Consider the following 20685-nt stretch of genomic DNA (forward strand, 5'->3'; position numbering starts at 1 on the left):
TATTCACTTATTGGGGTACTGCTAGGGAAAAGTGATATGGAAAAGGATCTAGGGGTATTAGTGGATAATAGACTAAACTGGAGTAACCAATGCCAGTCAGCTGCTGCAAAGGCAAATAAAGTCTTGGGGTGCATTAAAAGAGGTATAGGGGCGAAGGACGAGAACATTATCCTTCCACTATATAAGGCACTTGTCAGGCCTCACATGGAGTACTGCGTACAATTCTGGACACCGATGCTCAGGAAAGATGTCACAGTGCTTGAAGGGGTTCAAAGAAGGGCAACTAAACTAATACATGGAATGACGGGACTGGAATACCCAGAGAGGCTGTCCAAATTGGGACTATTTACTCTAGAAAAAAGAAGGTTAAGAGGCGACCAAATAACCATGTATAAGTACATGAGGGGACAACACATGGATCTCTCCCGTGATCTGTTTACACCCAGGACCACAAAGGTAACAAGAGGACATCCGCTACGATTAGAGGAAAGTAGGTTTCATCACCAACATAGAAAGGGGTTCTTTACTGTAAGAGCAGTTAGACTGTGGAACTCTCTACCGGAGGAAGTGGTGATGGCAAAATCGATAGAGGAGTTTAAAAGGGGACTTGATGTCTTTCTGGAGAAGAAGGATATTACAGGATATAAATCTTAGGTTAAGTGTCAATCCGGGTATACAGGCAGGTAGGAACTATTAAGGGTTGATCCAGGGAACAGTCTGATTGCCATTAGGGAGTCGGGAAGGAATTTTTCCCCCAAAAGGGCTAATTGGCTTCTGGCCTTGGGGTTTTTTGCCTTCCTCTGGATCAACACAGTAGGATAGACAGGCTGGACTAGATGGACAATGTCTTCATTCGGCCTTACATACTATGTTACTATGTTACCTGAAAATAAGTCCAAGCATGATTTTCAGGATTTTTGAGGATGCTCGAAATATAAGCCCTACTCCAAAAAATAATTGCAGTTCATAGAAAAGTCAATTTAAATAGTGCCCAGGCAGCTATACATAAGTAAAATTAATTGACAGTAGAATACAGCAGAACAGATAGATCCTTCACTAAGAAAAGCAGACACCCCTAAAAGAATCGCACTCAAAAGACCCTACAAGACACAAAACAATAAGGATTGGCAAGGGCCAGGCTCTCACACACCGATTGGGTAGTCCCACTGGTGTCACTCCACTCCCTAGTTCATTATATTAGAGCGTTGTGGCTACTTCCAGTCACCAGGGGGAGCCAACCACTACACTTGGCTGCAGTGAAGCGGGAAAGAGAGCACCTGGAACTCCAAGGGACCTGACAGCACCTGTGATAGGAGTGACGCCAGTAGGACTACCCTATCTATGTCTGAGAGACAGCATTAGCCAACACTTATTGTAGATTGTTGTTCATTAAAAAGTAAGATATCCCCTGAAAATAAGCCCTAACGCAACTTTTGTAGTCTTATTTTCAGGGAAACACGATATCTACAGAGCTACAGTGAACCACAGGACACTTTTGGTTTGTAGAAGGATGCAGCGTACTGTATGTGCAATTTATTAATGTACTTTAATTTGTGGAATCATGCAGAATTTAAATGCACGGTGACATACAATCAGCTGATCCCTTTGGGTTTGACTTCTCAACGCCCAGTGACCGGGAGAAATGTAGGATTTCATGGCTTCCATTCAATTGACTAATCGGGTCCTCCACAGTGTGAATTGCTCTCTATTTTAGCTTATGGAGTGGGGTTCTCAGCAAGAAGATCCATTTGCTCTAACATGTCCCTTTTATGAATGAAAGCGAGACAGCCTTGCTTCTACTTCTGCCTGGAAGCAGAGCTACTGATACTGTGTGGCAACCACATTGCATCTCGTAGCTGTTTGCATAAAGGTGTGACTACAACAGGATGATGATGCGTTGTGAAGACATTACATCACGTTACTATTTATCTCTGACCTTTCTCAGCTCTTAAACAGGGTGAGGCTTTATATAAATAAATAGTCCATGAGACTCTGTTCATAAGAAAACAGAAAGGCTAACTTAATGAAAGTTTAGCTCAGTTAAAGGGTTAATGCCCACAAATGGATTTTTACCGCGGTTCCCGCGGTGGAATTCCGCGGCAGTTAGGTTCTATTGAACCTAATATGCCAATGCCAACATGCGGAATTTCACCGCGGGAAATAAATCGCGGCATGTTCTATTTCCCGCGGGTTTACGCCGTGGGAGGTGTCTATTAACATAGTGTTAATGGAGACAACGGGAAAACGCGCGTCCCCCCTCTTTCCCTTGTTGACTGTTGGCAAAGGGAGGGGCAGAAGATTAGTACACTAGCTCCCGCCCTGCCTTTGCTGTCAGCTGGCAAGGGGCAGAGAGGGGGAGGGAGTTTATCAGAGCTAAACTCTCCACCCACCCGATGGTATTTCATGCTGCAGTGTATACTTACAGCCCCCGGGATGTCTTGTTCATGTGCTGCAGTTGTAACATGGCAGGCCAAAAGTCACAGCGGCCGTATAAAGGAGTCCTAAGTCTCTACAAAATCCAATTTGCCACCAGTTGGTTTGCCACAGAATTAAATAAGATCCGTGTGATTTCACCTCACACTGTTAGGGCTTATTCCCACGAGCGTATATCAACCGGCGTTTTCACGGCCGCCCGGTATACGCTTTCATACATTCCCCCCCTTCCCTCCCCCTTACTGACTCTCTGCCTCTCTCCTCCACTCCGAGTGGTTTGCAGTGGGAGTGGGCGGGACGGGGTCGGAGCTAAGCTCCCGCCCCTTGTCCATAGCCAACAATGGGATTGGGCGGGACAGAGCGGAGCTTAGCTCTGCTCCCGGCCCCTTCCATTGCAAACACTGGAGTGAAGGAGAGAGGCAGAGAGTCGGTGAGGGGGAGGGAAGGGGAACTGCTTAGATGGAAGCGTATATATTGGCCGGACGTGAAAATGCCGTCCGATATACGCTCGTGAAAATAAGCCCTTAAGTATCCAAAATGTCTATTATTCATAATTCTCATCTCCTTTTCTGGTTTTACTAGATTCTATTTCACATGCAGCTGTAAAGGAATTGTCTCCAGTTTTTGAGTGATATTGAAATCCTTTTATTACTGTAAGACATGTTTATACAAAGGGCAGATGGTCATTACACATATAAAATGCATTAGTTTATGCTTGCTTGTATACATTGTTAAACCCAGAGTAATGAGAATTTGTTTGCAATTTTTTTATAAGATGCAACTAAGTATTTTTCACAATATGTGCTGAAATAATTTTAACTCCAGTCAGCGCTTCACTGCATGTTGGTTTTATTAAACGCGGAGGTAGTAAAAATCCATAGGTTCCTTTATCACGAAGTTCAAAAGTAAAAGAGTACTTGATACCCAGATCATACGCCCAATCATCAGATCCTCCTGGAGCCAAATCTGAAAATGTAATAATAGATACAGGTGTCATTACATTTCCTGCAAATACGTAATTCAATGAATGGATGAAGTAAACCAAGACAACTACATGGCTACTTATATGTGCTGTAATGGAGTCTCAAAGAGTACTGTGCCACTACGTTGCATGATACAACCTACCAATATTCTAGCAATCTTGGAAAAGATCATAATAATAGTCACCAATTTGGTTGCAATGTATCTTCTATCACTTTTGTTAGGCGTCATAGTTAGAAAATTCAGAAATCACATTTTTCAAGTACTATTCAATGATCTCTAAAGACAGCAGTTACATTGTTTATATAGAAGTAGAATCACTTACAAATAGTGTCTGCTCCCGCACCGATAACATATTTGCTTCTGTTTTTTAACCTTATTCCATCTGCAACCTTTTTTGCGAGCTGCGACTGCCAATGAAAAAAAATCAAGATTCTAATTAAAACTTAAGGAAAATAAATGATAGTTACCTGCGTTTACAGGTAAAAAACTTACTAAAAGCAAATCTAATGTGAAAATATATTTTAAAAAGTTTACAAAAATACAGGATCGTGAACACGTCTATTCAGTACAAATAACTTTTAGAACTTTTAAAATGTATTTGTGATTTACTGTGGATTATTGTTTTGTTTCTATTATACATGTCATTCTATGCCTTTACCAAGAATGTCAAGTGGGATATGCAAACAAAAAACTATAATCAAATACAGTAAAACCTCTACTAGCATTGACATCTACTAAGGCCGATTTCGAGTAAGGCCGGGTTTTTTAGCCAATATTTTGTCTCTAGTAACATTAGTTGCCTCTAATAACACCGGTGTGTGCCAGCCCATGTGACCTTGCTGCTGAACCCACGGGATCTCCTGCACGGCGTTTCCTTCTCCTCCTCCTGCTGCTAATGCAACCCATCCTTCTTTATTATCGGTGATGGGTAATACAATACTACAGTACAGTACTGTACAATTGCACTCCAATGTAACAGTACAGAGAACACAGTGATAACACTGAGGACAGATAGTGATGTCACCTGCAGTCCTATGTAACACCACAGCAAACACAGTGATAACGTTGAGGACAGATGATGTACTGTAGTACAGGAGCTGTCACCTGCAGTCCTATGTAACAGCACAGGGAACACAGTGATAATGCTGAGAATAGATAATGAACTATACGGTAGTACAGCAGATGTCACCTGCAGTCCTATGTAACACCACAGAGAACACCGTGATAATGCTGAGGACAGATAATGATGTCACCTGCAGTCCTATGTAACACCACAGAGAACACAGTGATAACGCAGAGGACAGAAGATGTAGTAGATGTGACCTGAAGTCCTATGTAACAGCACAGAGAACACACATTAACATGTTCAATAACATGTTAAATGTTCATTTATTCTTTACAGTAGTCTTTTATATTCATTTATTATTGTTATTGTTTTTAGTATTAAAGACCATATTTATTCGTTATTAAATTTTTGAATGTCTAGAACAAATGAATTGGATTTACATTGATTCCTATGGAAACAATTACCTTGAGTAGCAACGGTTTCAGGTAAAGCCGATTGCTTTCGAAAGGATTACCAACAGTAGTAGAGTTTTACTATAATGGCTAAAAAGAGTGCACTATTCCAGAGAGCATTGCTACTGTATGTCTATTAAGACACAGCAAATTGATACTTGTCCTAACAGCAAAGCAATCCGCAGACATACATGCACAATATAATGTTTCTATTCCTCCTTTGCCGCCGTACGACTTAGTGGCTGTTTACATCATGTTTTTGACCTACTTTTAGTAGTGTTTATGTCAGGATAGCCCCCCAAAGTACCTGTCTATGGGTGTCTATAGTTAAACAGAGGCCAAAAAGATGTCCTTTTGGCCTCTCTCTGCCCAATATATGAAAGTATACCACAACTAAAGCAATTGAATAGTATTAGTAGATCCATGATGTCCTATAAAAAAGTATTTGTTTAAGTGAGGCCTAATAATAATAATAATCCTTATTTATATAGCACCAACATTTTCCTCAGCGCTTACACAACAGGGATAACAGAAACAAAACCACAGTTACACCTAGTAATCAGTTGATGGAGAAAGTACGGGTGAGGGTCTTCCTCCAACAAGCTTACATACTACAAATAATGGGGTGATACAGAAGTATCACCCCATTATAATAGACTATATATAAACAGTAGTCACTGCAGCTCCTGCATTCTCAGGGACCCAGTGTTTAGCAGAACACCCTCCTGCAATTCATAATCCTATATTTGAGAGTTCACAGGGACCTGGTCCAAGCAGGGCACCATACTAGAGGGCAGTGATCACTTCAAGCCATCTTACCCACTCTCAGCAAGTTGAGGGCAGAGATGCAGCACAGGTGCCTTTTCTCTACACCATGATTCTGTCGGAAATGCTGCCTGTCCTTCTCTCTTCAAATTGCAGCTTCTATAGTGTAGCACAATGCAGTTTGGGCACTCCAGTGACGTAACTGTTCAAATATGATAACTGTCCATACATGGGCAGTTACATTACTGATGCTTCCTTAGAAAATGCAGGGCTATGCACTGGATGGATGGGGGATGGGAAACCATTGAAATTAATGGGAGTCATGCCTGCAGTTACAAGCAACAGCCACTACATGGAAGGTTGGCTCGGAGACTTCTGCTCCAAATACACAGAGATCAGAGTGGAAGCCGTATAGTGGCCAGCGCTTGTAACTGCAGGCATGGATCCCATTGTTTTCAACTAGAGCTGTGCCTGCAGTTACAAGCATCGGCCACTGCACAGAGGTTTGCGCGGAGGCTTCCACTCCAACCTCTGTGTTCTTGCGGCGCTGGCAGCATGCACTCGCTCAGCTGATTGGTCTGTATCCCGAGCGACAGACCCCAGCCATTCGACTATTGATGCTCTATCCTGATAGTATTTCCCTTGAAAACCTCTTTAATAAAAGAGGGGGAGGTGTTGCCTTGTATGTTAGAAAAGCACAAATCTCCACAGAGATTCAAGCTTCAGACCTTTTTATGACCTCTGTGTTATTACGGCGCTGACAGCTTGCGCCCACTCAGCTGATTGGTCAGAGTCCCAAGCGATGGACCCTGGCCTTTCAACTATTGATAACCTATCCTGATGATAGGTCATCAATAGTATTTCCTTGGAAAACCCCTTTATGTCTGTTTCTTTTAAATAAATTGTAGCTTTCAAGCGTTGTATTCCAATCATGTGTATCTTTCCACCAATTTTCGGGAATGCCTATGACATTATATTTCTCTTCTTGTGTTAGGAGCTCTAATTCTCCTTGTTTGTTTCTCATGCTCTGTGCATTTGTGTAGAAACATTTTAGTTTGTGATCGGTGTCTCTTGCTCCTCTACTTTCCTTCTGAATTTTTTGTCTTTGTTTCTTTCCACTTCTAATACCAAGGTTTTCAAATGTATTCATTAGCTGTATATTTTGGTCTGGTGTTTCAATCCCCTTCATATTGTTCTTGTTTAAAGTTCTCCTGATGAGTGTAGCAAGCGACCTACCAAAGATACATTTTCCTGTCTTTGTAAAGTGCAACCCGTCTATAGCAAGGAGTCCGTCATATAGGTAAATCACTCCATGTTCTACAAATCCAAATCCTTGCTGACGGCATCATTAATGTAGCCAGTTTTTCACCTTTCGAATCTTGTTTCATCTCCTTATTCCATGGCCATCCACTGGGAGGATGGATGAGAAGAGGACTTGTGCTCCTAGTTCCTTCACTGTCCTGCTGAGGTCTTCAACATCTTTGCAGATAATTGCAAGGTACTTTTGCGATGTCATTTGTCCCTACATGAATTAGTAGGAATGGATAGTAGTCTGTAGGACTGAAGCATCTTGATAGCTTAACAGACACAACTTTGATTTGTGCACCTGGAAGACAGCACACCTCTCGTGTGGTCATGTCAGGTCTGCAGACAGCTGTCTCTGTTCCTTTCCACAGGGAATCCCCCACAACCACCACTCTCCTTTACTTCTTTACGATAACACTTCTTTTTCTCCTTCCAATTGGATTCTGAGTGCTTACTATACTGTTCTTTGTGAGCAAAGTCGTTTCTTGATGTACCCCTTCCTTCATTGTTCTCCTGCGTGAGAGCCTGGTCCCAGTTCATCAGGAGTATGAGTGCTGGCTTACTCCTGATCTTTCTGCTTCTTTGGGTCATATGCTTCCATTCCTCTGCTTCTGCAGGTACACTGAAAATGTATTTTCCTTCAACATTCTGAAGAGTTACTTTTGCTCTGTCATTTTCCTTAAAGGGGTTGTCTCGAGGAAGCAGTGAAATTTTTTTTTGCCCAGTCCCCCTAATTAAGCATACATTACTAAGCCCCCCTGTAAATGACTTTTCTAGCTGGTTTGTAATTACAGTTCCAGCGTTTCAGCAACTTATAAAAAGTTTCCCCAAGATGGCCGCCGCCTCTTTTCCCGTCGCTTGCTGTAGCCCGACGTGCGCGCTCCCGAGACGATACCAGCTGTGTCTCCCTGACAACCAGACGCCCCGCAGCCGCCGACCGGACCCCGGGATTGAACGCGGCCGACCAGTCACCCACCGCCAGGCAGCAGGTAACCGGCGCTAGCCCCCGGCTCCCCCGCGCTAGCCCCGGCTTCCCCGCGCTAGCCCCGGCTCCCCAGCGGTAGGCCCCGGGGCCCAGCGGTAGGCCCCGGCTCCCCAGCGGTAGGCTCCGGGGCCCAGCGGTAGGCTCCGGGGCCCAGCGGTAGGCCCCGGCTCCCCAGCGGTAGGCCCCGGCTCCCCAGCGGTAGGCTCCGGGGCCCAGCGGTAGGCCCCGGCTCCCCAGCGGTAGGCCCCGGGGCCCAGCGGTAGGCTCCGGGGCCACAGCGGTAGGTTCCGGGGCCACAGCGGCAGGCTCCGGGGCCACAGCAGCAGTCAGTCACGCGTCACCCCCGTCAGTCCGTCACCCATCACTTACCTGGGCGGCTGGGCTGGGCTGGGCAGCTCTGCTGGGCTGGGCGGCTCTGCACCTTCCTCTAAGAGAGGATGGTAGCAGAATGGCCGCTCCAGCGCACTCCTGAGAAGATACAGCTCGTCTGCGCATGCGCAGAAGAGCTGTAGCGGCGAGCACACTGAAGCGGCTCGTGCTCAGAGCAGAAGACCGGACTGCGCAAGCGCGTCTAAAAAAGCAAGCCACCAGCGAATTTAGACGGAACCATGGAGACGAGGACGCTAGCAACAGAGCAGGTAAGTGAATAACTTCTGTATGGCTCATATTTAATGCACGATGTATATTACAAAGTGCATTAATATGGCCATACAGAAGTGTATAACCCCACTTGATTTCGCGAGACAACCCCTTTAATCAGTTTCAATATAGCTATTCTCTCCTGAAGACTTTGCACCTTTTCCTCCAATAGAGACACAAGCTTGCATTTCTGGCAGGTGAAGTTTGTCTTTTCCTCTAGTAGCTTTATAAACATATAGCATGCATTGCAGCTCACCATATGGCTCCTCTCCTTTTTCATATTACACAGTCAGTTTATGTCCACTTCCAAACTTCTAGTAGTCAGGAATTCTCATAATGATATTTAACCCTTTCCAATCCACTGCTTGACGTCTTCCTACATTCTGACTGAAGCTTGTACAGCTCCAATGTCAGAAGACTTCCGACAGGGTATTCTTACTGTATATTGCCAGCCACTCCGCTGTTGGAGCCTCTCTGGCGCACACATACTGGCTTTAGTAGATGGCACCATTGTATAATAGCAAAAATAGAAAACCTTTTAGGAAACCTTGAAGCCAAAATTGGATTGGAAAGGGTTAACCTATAAGATGTCACTAAGTGTAAAAATTCCCAGAATGTTCTGGGAATATGCAAATTATCTTTTTGGAGCTCCAATACCTGCCTCCCTGTCACATACCCTAACAGCACCATTGTTAGTTTATGATGCTGTAGGGCTGTGACTGGTGCACATTCTGTTTGAAACGTATGTATTGAATTTTGAATATAAAATTTGGCAACAATCTGCCTTAGGGCTCGGTCACACGAGCGTTTTTTGGTCCGACCTGCAGACGCGCTTGCGATCTGCAGATCTATAGACCCAATGCATCCCAATGGGATCGGTCACATGTCCGCTTTTTATGCGGATGTGCGATAAATTATAGGACACAACGATTCGCAAAATGCGCCTATCTGCATTCTGCGCATCGCTGTGTTCTATATATGTGCTCAATGGGGCCGGCGGCAGCAGCGCCGGCCCCATTTAGAACATATACTAAAGATCATTCTCCTCTGCCACAGCTGTAACAGCTGTGGTAGAGAAGAACGATTTTCACCCATTGAATTCAATCGAGCTGGCAATACAGCCGGCTCCATTGATAGCAATGGGCTGCTGGCAAGCGCTGGATGAATTATTGGGGAAGGGCTTAAAATATAAGCCCTTCCCTGAAAAGCATCCTGTAAATGTGTAAAAAAAAAAATAAAGTATACTCACCTTTTTCCTGCAGCCGGAGTTCAGCCGCGTCCGGCCGGCAGTTCTCCTGAACTGCTCTCTGTAGTATTCAGCAGGCAGGGATTTAAAATCCCCGCCTGCTGAATGGGCTGCCTCTGATTGGTCCCTGCTCTCAGCCAATCAGAGGCAACTCTCACTCACCCATCCATGAAATAGGATTTGATAAACAGCCCAGTGTGGGCTGCATTCCCCAAACGACCCGCCGGTGATCCGGAGCAGGAACCCAGGGTGGCTAGATAAGCATACGTAGATATCAGGTGCTAGTGGAGCTCTCAGGACCGAGAGTTCCACGAGGCACCAGGTGAGTTAACCATATATTCACTGTACACTACAATCATCTGATCATATGAGGCGCTGATACTGAGTTTCTACATACCAGAGATTGAGAATCTAGGATGTAGACCAAGATCACATCTCAATGTGAAATCAGCTGCAATTTGTCTTACGTTATTCTATACATTAGCATAAAATGATCATTGATTCTTACCAGTTCCTCATGATCTTTCGATTTGTCTGTTGTATATGAATAAGGAAAGAGCACCATCTGGGAGTAAGAATGCATCGTTATGTAGCCTTTTATAGTGCTGTTGTGCTGTCTGATGAATCTGGCCACTGCAGCTACTTCAGGTTCAGATTCTGGGAAAGGTCCACAGTATGTGTCAAAGCAAGGGTTAGTGGAGGCACCCGGTCCTAGGACATAATGTAATAATATGCATTATAGGTGCACAGTTGTGAGGACAGAATACACAGATGTATATTGCTGACAATTGGATTTATACTACTTTAGTTTTTAGGCACCATTTTTAGGAACTGTCCGTCCTTTGATCGGTAAAATTGGCTGCATACCTCTACAGCTATCTCTTTACTGATTGCATTGCTGTTTTAATTATTTTTTGTAGCCACCCTCCATTCACCCAAAATTGTTCTAATTTATATTGAAGCCTGTTACTAGTCAGTTGTCATGTGAGCGGTCTGTACTGCCCAAAGCAATCAAACATTACTTCAGCCAGTGACACTGGATAGAGGAGACTGTGTGACAACTGACTAATATTGGGTCATGAAAGTATCAGGAGCAATGGTGGGCAAAAAAAAGTAACCACAAATTTTTATGTATCATTGTGCAATTAATGTCCTACTAATTATATCATGAGGATAAAAAAAGCCTACCACACCACCCAGCATCAAAGTTTCGATTAAGATCAGTCCCATGGCATTTGTTGTTTGCATGCTTAGATCGATTCTTCCTCCACATTCGATTCTGTCAAAGTTAAGTTGGAGAAATCTTACATTTTGGTAAAATATTAGAAAATCTATTACACTCTTGCCCTTTTCTGTAATCTTACAGTATTTATTACACTGTTTTTAACATTAGAAAGTCCCATTGACAATCGCGTTAAAAAAAACGCAGCGATATCGCAGTGTTAAAAAAACATAAGTGGGTGTTCATCCTAAGGCAACAAGAAAACCAATTCCATTTATGAATGAGATATTAAATAAAATACTTAAAAATAATCACTAAAACTAATTCACAATGTAAAACATACCTGGAACACATTGCAACATTAATGCAACATTCTACACTGGAAAGGCTAGCAGATCTGATGGAGAATGGGAAGAATACTTGATCACTGTATTAACATTGCAGCTTCATAGCACTGGGACCATCTGTGTATCTTATAAGGGCAACTGTATGGATCAACAGGGAATTTAGAACTTTGTAACTGAAAAATGGAGCTCCAGTTGCTCTGTCACCAACTTTGTGCCCATAAACTAAGCTTGTGGGCAAAAAGTAGGTGAAGTGCTGAGCCTGGAGATATAAATGTTATACTTACATTCCCCGTTGTTCCCCCGGTGTCAGCGCTGGAAGCCGACACTCAGTGCATTGAGTGGTACTGCTAAGTAGTCTGCCCATTATAACATTAGAGTGGGCGGACAACTTAGTAGCTTCAGTCAATGCTTTGAGCTGCTGCTTCCAGAGCTGACATTGGGGGAATGATGGGAAAGGTAAGTATACCCTTTAAGAAATTACTTTGTGCAAAATTTTAGAGCTTGAGCTACTAGTTTATGGTCTTTCTTTTGCATATTAATAAGACTCAAGTTGGAACTTTGGTCAGGCCACTCCAAAACAATAATTTTGTTTAATTTGAGCCATTAAGAGCTAAGCATGCTGTTCTGCTTGGGATTACTATTTTGTTGCCTCAGACTACTAACCAGTGGCTCAACATTCTGCTTCACGATTTTCTAGCAGAGGACAGAAAAGAACCTAAACAAATATAATGATCTGCAGTAATGACCAGGTTAATGACATTCATGGGATAGTCGAAAAACCCCTGCTAACCAAGAAGAGCATAAAGGCTTGTGTTAGACTTGCAAAAAAAACATCTTGATGACCCCCCAAGCCTTTTAGAACAATGCTCAATGGATTGATTAGTCAAAAGCAAAATTTTTTTTAAAAGATGTGACCTGCTATATTTGACATCAATTTTGAGAACGCTTTCCACAATAAGAATATCATACTAATAGTCAAACATTGTGATTGTGGTAGTGTGAAGATGTTGGTATGTTTTACCACTTCTGGGCCTGGGTGATTTGCCATAATCACCAGAATAATGAGTTTTGCTCTCTACTTCAAAATTGTAAGTTTTGTGAGTCTGTGATGTGAAGATCAAGTGGAATTAGGATATACTACATGGTATATTTCTTAATATAACTACTGCAGTACAAATGACATACTTACTGTGGTCCATGTATAGTCATATCCATCTACATTCATCACTGGTAAGACATAAAAGTCAATGTATTTCAATAGTTTTGTCATGTACTCGTCCGCACCATAGAATTGCACAGCCTAAACAGTAAGTAACAGAGGACAATGTTAGAGGACTTATTTATTATGAGGATACATTTAAAACAAAAAGTTTAAAAACACTGAACAAAAAGAGTAAGATAACCAGAAAAAAGATGGATGGATGCTACCACAGACATAATAAACACATCAATGAAATGTAAAGAACTTAACAAAAAAAATGGCTCCAATCTGTACAGATTTTCAGTCCCAAAAGTAGATAAAGAGAACAAAATCAAACAAGTGATTCAAAAGTATTAGACTTGGTCATTTAGCTATTGAGAAAAACAATCCAATATCACATGTCTGTAAGGGGCATAAGTATATGAACCTTTACTTTTAGGATCTGGTGTGACCCCTTGTGCAGCAATAGCTGCATCTAAACATTTCCAGTAATTGTTGTTAGTCCTGCACATCGGCTTGGAGGAATTTTAGCCAAGTCCATTTCTTTAGGATTTAGGATTAAGATCATAACTTTGATTTGGCCATTCCAAAATGTTAACTTTATGTTTCTTTAACCATTTTTTTGTAGAATGACTTGTGTGCTTTGGGTCATTATCTTGCTGCATGACCTACGTTCTCTTGAGATTCAGCTCACAGACAGATATATTGATGTTTTCCTTTAGAATTTGCCGGTTCAAAATTTGCTGCTGAATTCAGAATTCATTGTTCCATCAATGATGGCAAGCCCTCCTCGCCCAGATGCAGCAGAACAGGCCCAAACCATGATACTAACATTACCATGTTTCACAGATGGTATGAGGTTTTTATGCTGTAATGCAGTGTTTTTCTTTCTCCAACATAATGCTTCTGATTTAAGCCAAAAAACTCAATGTTTTGTGAATGGATGAGACCAAAATAGTTTCAATGGCCTTCTAACTTATCCAGGTGATCTTTAGCAAGTTGCAGATTGGCAGCAATGTTCTTTTTGGAGAGCAGCAGCTTTCTCTTTGCAATCATGCCATGCACAGGACACACCATTGTTGTTTTTGTCTTTCTCATGGTGGACTTATGAACATTAACATCTAATGTGAGAAAGGCCTTTAAGTTGCTTACAGGTTAGCTTGGGTTTCTTTCTCACCTTGTGAACTATTATACGCCTTGCTCTTGGCGTGATCTTTGCTACTTCACCACTCCCGTGGAGGATAATAATGGTCTTAAATTTCCTCCATTTGTACACAATCTGTAAACAATCTCAGTATGGAGTCCAGACTCTTTAGAGATGGTTCTGTAGCCTTTTTCATTCTGATGAGCATCAGCAACTCTTCCTCTGAAGTCCTTTTGAAATCTTCTTTGTTCATGTCATTATACACTTCCACAAATGTGTTGTAAAAATTTAACTTTGATATATTCCTATTCTTTAAAAAAAAACATGATTATGGTCCCATTGATTGAAAACACCTGACTCTAATTTCAGCTTCAGATGTCTGCTAATCGTAAAGGTTCACATACTTTTGCCACCTCAGATATGTGATATTGGATTCTTTTTCCCATTAATAAATAGTCAAATCTTATATTTTTGACTCCTTTATTTGATTTGGTTCTCTTTACCAACTTTAAGAACTTGTGTGAAAATCTGATGAAGTTTTAGGTTAAATATAAGAAGAAATATGGAAAATTCTGAAGGGTTTACAAACTTTCAAGCACCACTGGAATATATTTCTGAATATAGCTTTATCAGTCGAAGCAAGGTTTTTTTTAATGATTCGAAGTACCGTATTTCCTATCTAGATATAGAGCTGGAATTTACCACCCTGGCTGTGTGTAGCCAATTCTGGAGGGAGCTTGGGTACTTACTACACAAATTTTTACATTGAACATAATAAAACAATATGCAGTGAGCTTATAGGTGTTAGTGATAGGGTTACCACTAGGGGCACCGGGGTCCGGTTGGTGCAGGCTGCTCGTCCTGGTGTGCCTGGGCCTGGGCTGGCGGCTCTGTCCGGGGTTCCCCCATTCTGGTGGTTGGTCACGGCAGCTGGCAGCGCGTCCCGCATTCTGCGCGGGCATGCAAGTCCACTGGTCGGCTGCGCGGTGCTCGGGTGGGTACGCTTCGCCGGGGGGAGGTGGCTTTATGACTTCCTCCAGTCATCATGTGACTTATCCCTGCCCCTCTGGAAGGGGCAGTGTGCATATAAAACTCTGCTGGCCCAGACTCCAGTGCCAATGTTTGTTTTGACTTGTTCTGACTACACCCGCAATCATTGACCTGACTACAGTGTGTATGAACTATGCTTGCATTTGACTCTGCTTCTACTTTGTCCTTCTGTACCTCGAACGTGTCTTTTGGTTTGACCTCAGCTTGCATTTGACTCTGCTTCTGTTTTTGCCCTCCTGTATTTCACTCATGACTTTTTGGTTTGACCTTGCCTGTTGTCTTGACTATTCTCTGGTCGGTGCATTGTTGTCCCAGTCAGCTCATTGTTCCCACCTATCGGTCTCCCAATTCCTCCTTCCTGGGGTCCCTGACACTAGTGCAGCGCAAGGACAGTCGCCCAGTTGTCGCCCTGGGGCCAAGCCCAGGGGGGCAAGTAGATAGGGACACGGGAGAGGGCTGGCGTAGGGATCCCCTGTCCATCTGCCCCTGCCGGCCGTAACAATAGGCTCCCTTTAATAGTAGCTAAAGGTAGACCGAATGTCATCATTTAACTTTATGTCTATGCCAGGGTTTTGCGTCTCTGTCAATATGGTGTACCAGAGTAGACATTCCCTTTAAGGTCATTTCAAATTAAAGTTTGTTATCAATTTTCAATGTAATATAAAGCTTACTGCATCTGTGTAAGACATACTTGTCTATGATGTGTATATAAAAAGGTAATGTGTTATAGCATATACTATATAATGAAATAAACTAAAAGTTTACTTTACTAATAAGCTGTTATAATATCTTAGTATTGATGCTCACATGTCCAACAAACCACAAGCAGAAGGCTGGAGAAATCCACTCCCTGGCATGTATACCGCAGTCAATCCATATTGCATTTGTTGCATTTTTCTCTTTCCCTGTCATCTAAGAAAAATCGGTGGTAAAAATAATGAATTGTCACCTGCCACAGCAAACATCTGGCTATATTTTATAAGACTTTGAATAATCATATGAATTACACATAGCAATATATAGCAGGATAGGAACTAAATAAATTCAATTTACTGTTAACTAGACAAAGCTGTAGGGGATCCATATATTCAGACATACTCAAAGGAGATGGTGGCTATACTAAAACTCAAACTACTTACTAGTGTATGTTTATACTATTGTACTCTGCCATCCAAGGTCTGCAGAGCCTGGTGCTTTTTTCCACTGTCTATTTTTCCTAATTCTTGAAGGAATAAAGCGTAATTAGGGCCCTTTTACACTGAACGATTATCGTTCAGATAGTCGCTGGATTGTGGGAATCTGATATCATTCGGTGTAAATGCCTGCATGAGATGAATGAAGAACGATAAGTTGTTCATTGTTCAGATCATGCAGGCATAAAAATCAAACAACATCTGTGAATGACTGCCTGTTAACCGTGAAGGGAGGTGGGCCGGCCAGAACAATTCCGTAACAGCACCGAAGCAATTATCTCTGGGATGGCTGTCGGGTGCTTCTGTGCCTGACAGTCGTCCCATGTAAAAGGTACATTACTCTCCTCAATATGAAGAGTAAAGAGATGCTTAGACTGGTTCCTTTTATCTTCCTGGTATTCTGGTGATTTTAAAAACAGGAACCCCACACAGGTTATGAATGGCCATAGGCAAGGGCATAGGCCTCTTTAACTAGAGAAAACTCTACATGAGCCCTGTAGCAACTGCAGGAGCTACCTCTGTGGGATGTATGTCTTCCTTTTACCCCTATTAACAGTATTCCTGCTCATAAGGTGTGTCCACTTATAGTCTGCACAGGGCAGGCTAGACAGGTCCTGGTAGTGGGAGACTTAGGGGGACAGACAGGGCAATTTGCACAAAGATGGGGATCATCGTACGGAGTGTTGTCTTTCTGGTGCTGAAGTTCGATACATTGTGGATTAAGTTGACAGATTACTGGGAGGAACTGGTGAAGTCCCAGCAGTCATGGTACACTTTAGCAACAATGACAAAGTTAGATGTAGGTGGAGGGTCCTTAAAAACGATTTCAGGAAACTAGAATGCAAGCTTTGGGCAAGGAACTGAAGTAGTATTTTCTGAAATACTACTTGTAGCACAAAGGCAGCGGAACATTAGGAAGGTAAACAAGTGGCCCAAGAGTTGACGTAGGAAGAAGGGATTTTTGGTTTCTAGAGAACTTGGCTGACTTTGCTGTTGGCAACAGGTTGTACTGTAGGGATGGGCTGCATCTCATTGAGGAGGGTGCAGCTGTGCTGGGGAAAAAGATAGCTAGAAGGTTGGAGGAGTGTTTTAGACTATGGACGGGGGAAGATAGTGTAGACAGTGACAGAGATTAAGTAATGGAAATGGGAGATATAGCAATGGAAGGGGTTAGTACAGTTAGAGTTGACAGAACAGTTAACAGGGATACACTTCAAATAAAAAAGAACTAAAACTTTCTAAACTCTATGACGCCCAGTGCTAGAAGTCTGACCAACAAGGTTGACAAATTGGAAGCAGGAAAACTATAGCCTAATTGGTATAACAGAGACCTGTTTGGATGAAAACTGTGACTAGGTATTGAAATTACAGGGCTATAATTTGTTTAGAACAGATTGGAAAGGGGGAGGAGTTTTTCTTTACATAAAGTCCTGATTAAAGTCCACACTATGGGAAGATATATTTGAAGGAAATGAACAAGCAGAGTCTCAATGGGTAGAGATACATGGAGGGAAAAACAATATTAAAATCCTTATAGGCGTTTTCTATAGGCCACCAAATATAACAGAAGCCACCGAAAATTTATTACTAAGGCAAATAGATGAATCAGCAAATCACAATGAGGGGATTAATATGGGAGCTCTAATTCTCTGTATATAAATTGGGAGACTGAAACCTGCAGATCTCATAAAGGAAACGAGTTTCTGTCAATAACTAATCATAATTACTTTTCCTAACTTGTGCAGGATCCAACTAGAGCGAGGGCTAATTTGGACTTAATATTAACCAAAAAACCTGTGAGAATAACAGGGGTGCAGGTTGGGGGGCACTTGAGAAAAGTGAGCATAATATAATACATTTCTTCTTGTCTTGAATTTTATTGGGAAGCTACAAAAATACAAAACTTTGGGAAAGCAAAGTTCAATCAGCGTAGAGATGCCCTTAAAGGGTTTCTGTCATAAAAAAAAATTCTATACTTATCTATCCGCCCCCCATGAGTCTACTTCACCTCACTGATCTTCTCCTGTCTCCTGCAGTCCCGGGTGGGTCACCTCATCTCGGCTGGCTGATTCCTCTCCTTCCTGTGAGGTTACGTACATTCACAGCCAGTCTTCTTCTTGCCAGCCAATGTACGTTACATCACAGTTCACAGGCCAGCAGGGGGAGTGCTGATCTACTGCAGAGACTACTCATGTGAGCTGTGTTGGCAATAGATCAGCATTCCTTCTTAGCCAGTGAACACTATAGCACAGGGATGTAACCTTTACTGACCCGGCTGGAAGAGAATGTGAGGAATTCAGCCTTTATAACAAGCCGGCAGGTGTGTGGTGAGGTGACCCCGGGGGCACTGGAGAAGCTCAGCGATGAGAAGATGATTTAAGGAGACTGACATGGAAGAAATAGGTGAGTATAGATATTTTTTTTTAATGACAAAACCCCTTTAACCTTATTGACTGGGACAATCTGCTCAAAAATTGGAGTACAGACAATAAATAGGGCATTTATAAAAACTATCTTAAATTCTCGCTGTGAGCAGTTTATACCTTACAGGGCTCTTACAGTTAGGAATAGGAGAAAAACAATGTGGCTCAATAAAGATATATATAAAGAAGCATTAAAATGCTATAAGGAAAAAATAAATTACATAAAAAGTAAATAAAAGTAAACCTAACCCTAAACTGTTCTTCAACTATGTAAATAGCAAAAAGATTAAAATGGAAAGTGCTGGCCTTTTAAAAAGTAATGAGCAAAAATAGAAGGGGTGATGAGAAGAAAGGAAATCTGTTCCCCCTCTACTCGCAGCTTCAGTTTTTTATGTTTTAGCAAGTCTAGCATGGAGTTGGAGATACTAGCCCTGTAGTAAAGGGTGAAGTTGAGGAGACCAAGGTCCCCTTCTTTCTTTTCTCCTCTTAAGGAGCGAGAAGCACATGTTCTGTTTGCACCCTCTCCACACAAACTCTGTTATTAAAGATCTTAGCTTTTTCAGGAATGGTCTTGGGAGTCTGATCGGAATGGTTTAGCACAGGTAGAGGAATCTAAGCAGCGAGTCCATCTTGACCGCATTGACCCTCCCGCTCAATGAAAGAAACAGGGGTCCGAATGGAAGGAAATTAAGTCCAAATGCCTGGGAAATATCAGCAGGGAGCTGGATACCTAAATACTTTATGTTTGTGCTGCGCCATCGGAAAGGAAACGATTTTTCGAAATGGGACACCTCCATTTGCAGGAGCGTGATATTCAGGACCTCTGATTTTTGGACATTATTGTTCTTACTTTTTACAAGTCACTGGTCAGACCACACATGGAATATTGTGTAAAGTTTTAGGCACTGGTACTCAAGAAGATATATCAGAGCTTGAGCAGGTGCAAAGGAGGGCAACTAATTAATAAATGGACTACAATACCCAGAGAGGTTATCAAAAGTTGAAGTTATTTAGTTTAGAAAAAAGACGACTGAGGGGCGACGTAATAAATATGTATAAATATATCAGGGGACAATACAGAGATCTCTCCCATCATCTATTTATACCTAGAACTGTGACTGTAACAAGGGGGCATCCTTTATGTCTGGAGGAAAGAAGGTTTCTACACCGACATAGAAGGGGGTTCTTTACTGTAAGAGCAGTGAGACTATGGAACTCTCTGCCTGAGGGCGTGATGATGGCAAACTCACTAAAAGAGCTTTAAGAGGGTCCTGAAAGCATTTGATTGTAACAATATTACATGTTGTAGTCACTGATTACTTCAGAAAGGTTGTTGATACAGGGATTATTCTGGTCGACAGATGGAGTCGGGAAGGAATTTTGTTCCCTAAAATGAGGAAAATTGGCTTCTAACTCATCTTTTTTTTCTTCTTCTTCTGGATCAACATGGGGCGGGGTAATAGGCTGAACTAGATGGACATATGTCTTTTTCAGCCTTATATACTATTTTACTGTTATAATTCAAGAAGAAAACATATGTGATAATTTTTTACAGTTCTCAACCCTAATAACCCAGCAACAAGACCAGAGAACACCAGTCTGTCAAATTAATGAACATTCAAGTTCATCACTGTTAGAATCTGAATGACAATGAACACAGATCATGATTCCCTATATAAAGTGTCTGTGTATGTGAACATTTGTCTCATACAATGATATAAAAAGATTTTATGTCGAGTATGTGACAATTAGTACATGACAATAACCAATTGACCATCAGTGACTGGGTCATTAAGAACTCCACTCCTGTCAATCACTGAACCGCTACCTCATCCAAAATGAGACGTATTCTTACCATGTTACATGAGTACTCTTGTCCCTAAATCACCACAAGCTGGACATAAAACTATAATTTACCATATAATAGCTATTAACTAGAGATGAGCGAGCGTACTCGGATAAGCACTACTCGCTCGAGTAATTGGCTTTATCCGAGTATCGCTGTGCTCGGGGCTAAAGATTCGGGTGCCGGCGCGGAGCGGGGAGCTGCAGGGGAGAGCGGGGAGGAACGGAGGTAAGATTTTTCTCTCCTTCTCTCCCGCCCGCTCTCCCCTGCTCCCCGCTGCGACTCACCTGTCAGCCGCAGCGCCACCCGAATCTTTAGACCCGAGCACAGCGATACTCGGATAAAGCCAATTACTCGAGCGAGTAGTGCTTATCCGAGTACGCT

At 42.4% G+C, this 20685-nt stretch overlaps 1 protein-coding gene across 1 annotated transcript in view; it reads right to left on the reverse strand.

Annotated features, from left to right (window-relative positions):
- Positions 1 to 3080: 3080 nt before the first annotated feature.
- CPB2 (carboxypeptidase B2) overlaps positions 3081 to 20685 on the reverse strand; it is a 29448-nt gene continuing 11843 nt past the window's right edge. Inside the window, exons 6-11 of the mRNA XM_066593264.1 lie at positions 15647 to 15751; positions 12634 to 12744; positions 11064 to 11154; positions 10384 to 10586; positions 3740 to 3824; positions 3081 to 3399 (exon numbers count right to left, since the gene is read on the reverse strand). Coding sequence (XP_066449361.1) covers positions 3215 to 3399; positions 3740 to 3824; positions 10384 to 10586; positions 11064 to 11154; positions 12634 to 12744; positions 15647 to 15751 — 780 coding nt within the window. The 3' untranslated portion in view covers positions 3081 to 3214. The remainder of the gene's footprint in view (positions 3400 to 3739; positions 3825 to 10383; positions 10587 to 11063; positions 11155 to 12633; positions 12745 to 15646; positions 15752 to 20685) is intronic.

This window comes from Eleutherodactylus coqui, chromosome 1, assembly GCF_035609145.1.
Source record: "Eleutherodactylus coqui strain aEleCoq1 chromosome 1, aEleCoq1.hap1, whole genome shotgun sequence".
NCBI classification, from domain to species: Eukaryota; Metazoa; Chordata; class Amphibia; order Anura; family Eleutherodactylidae; genus Eleutherodactylus; species Eleutherodactylus coqui.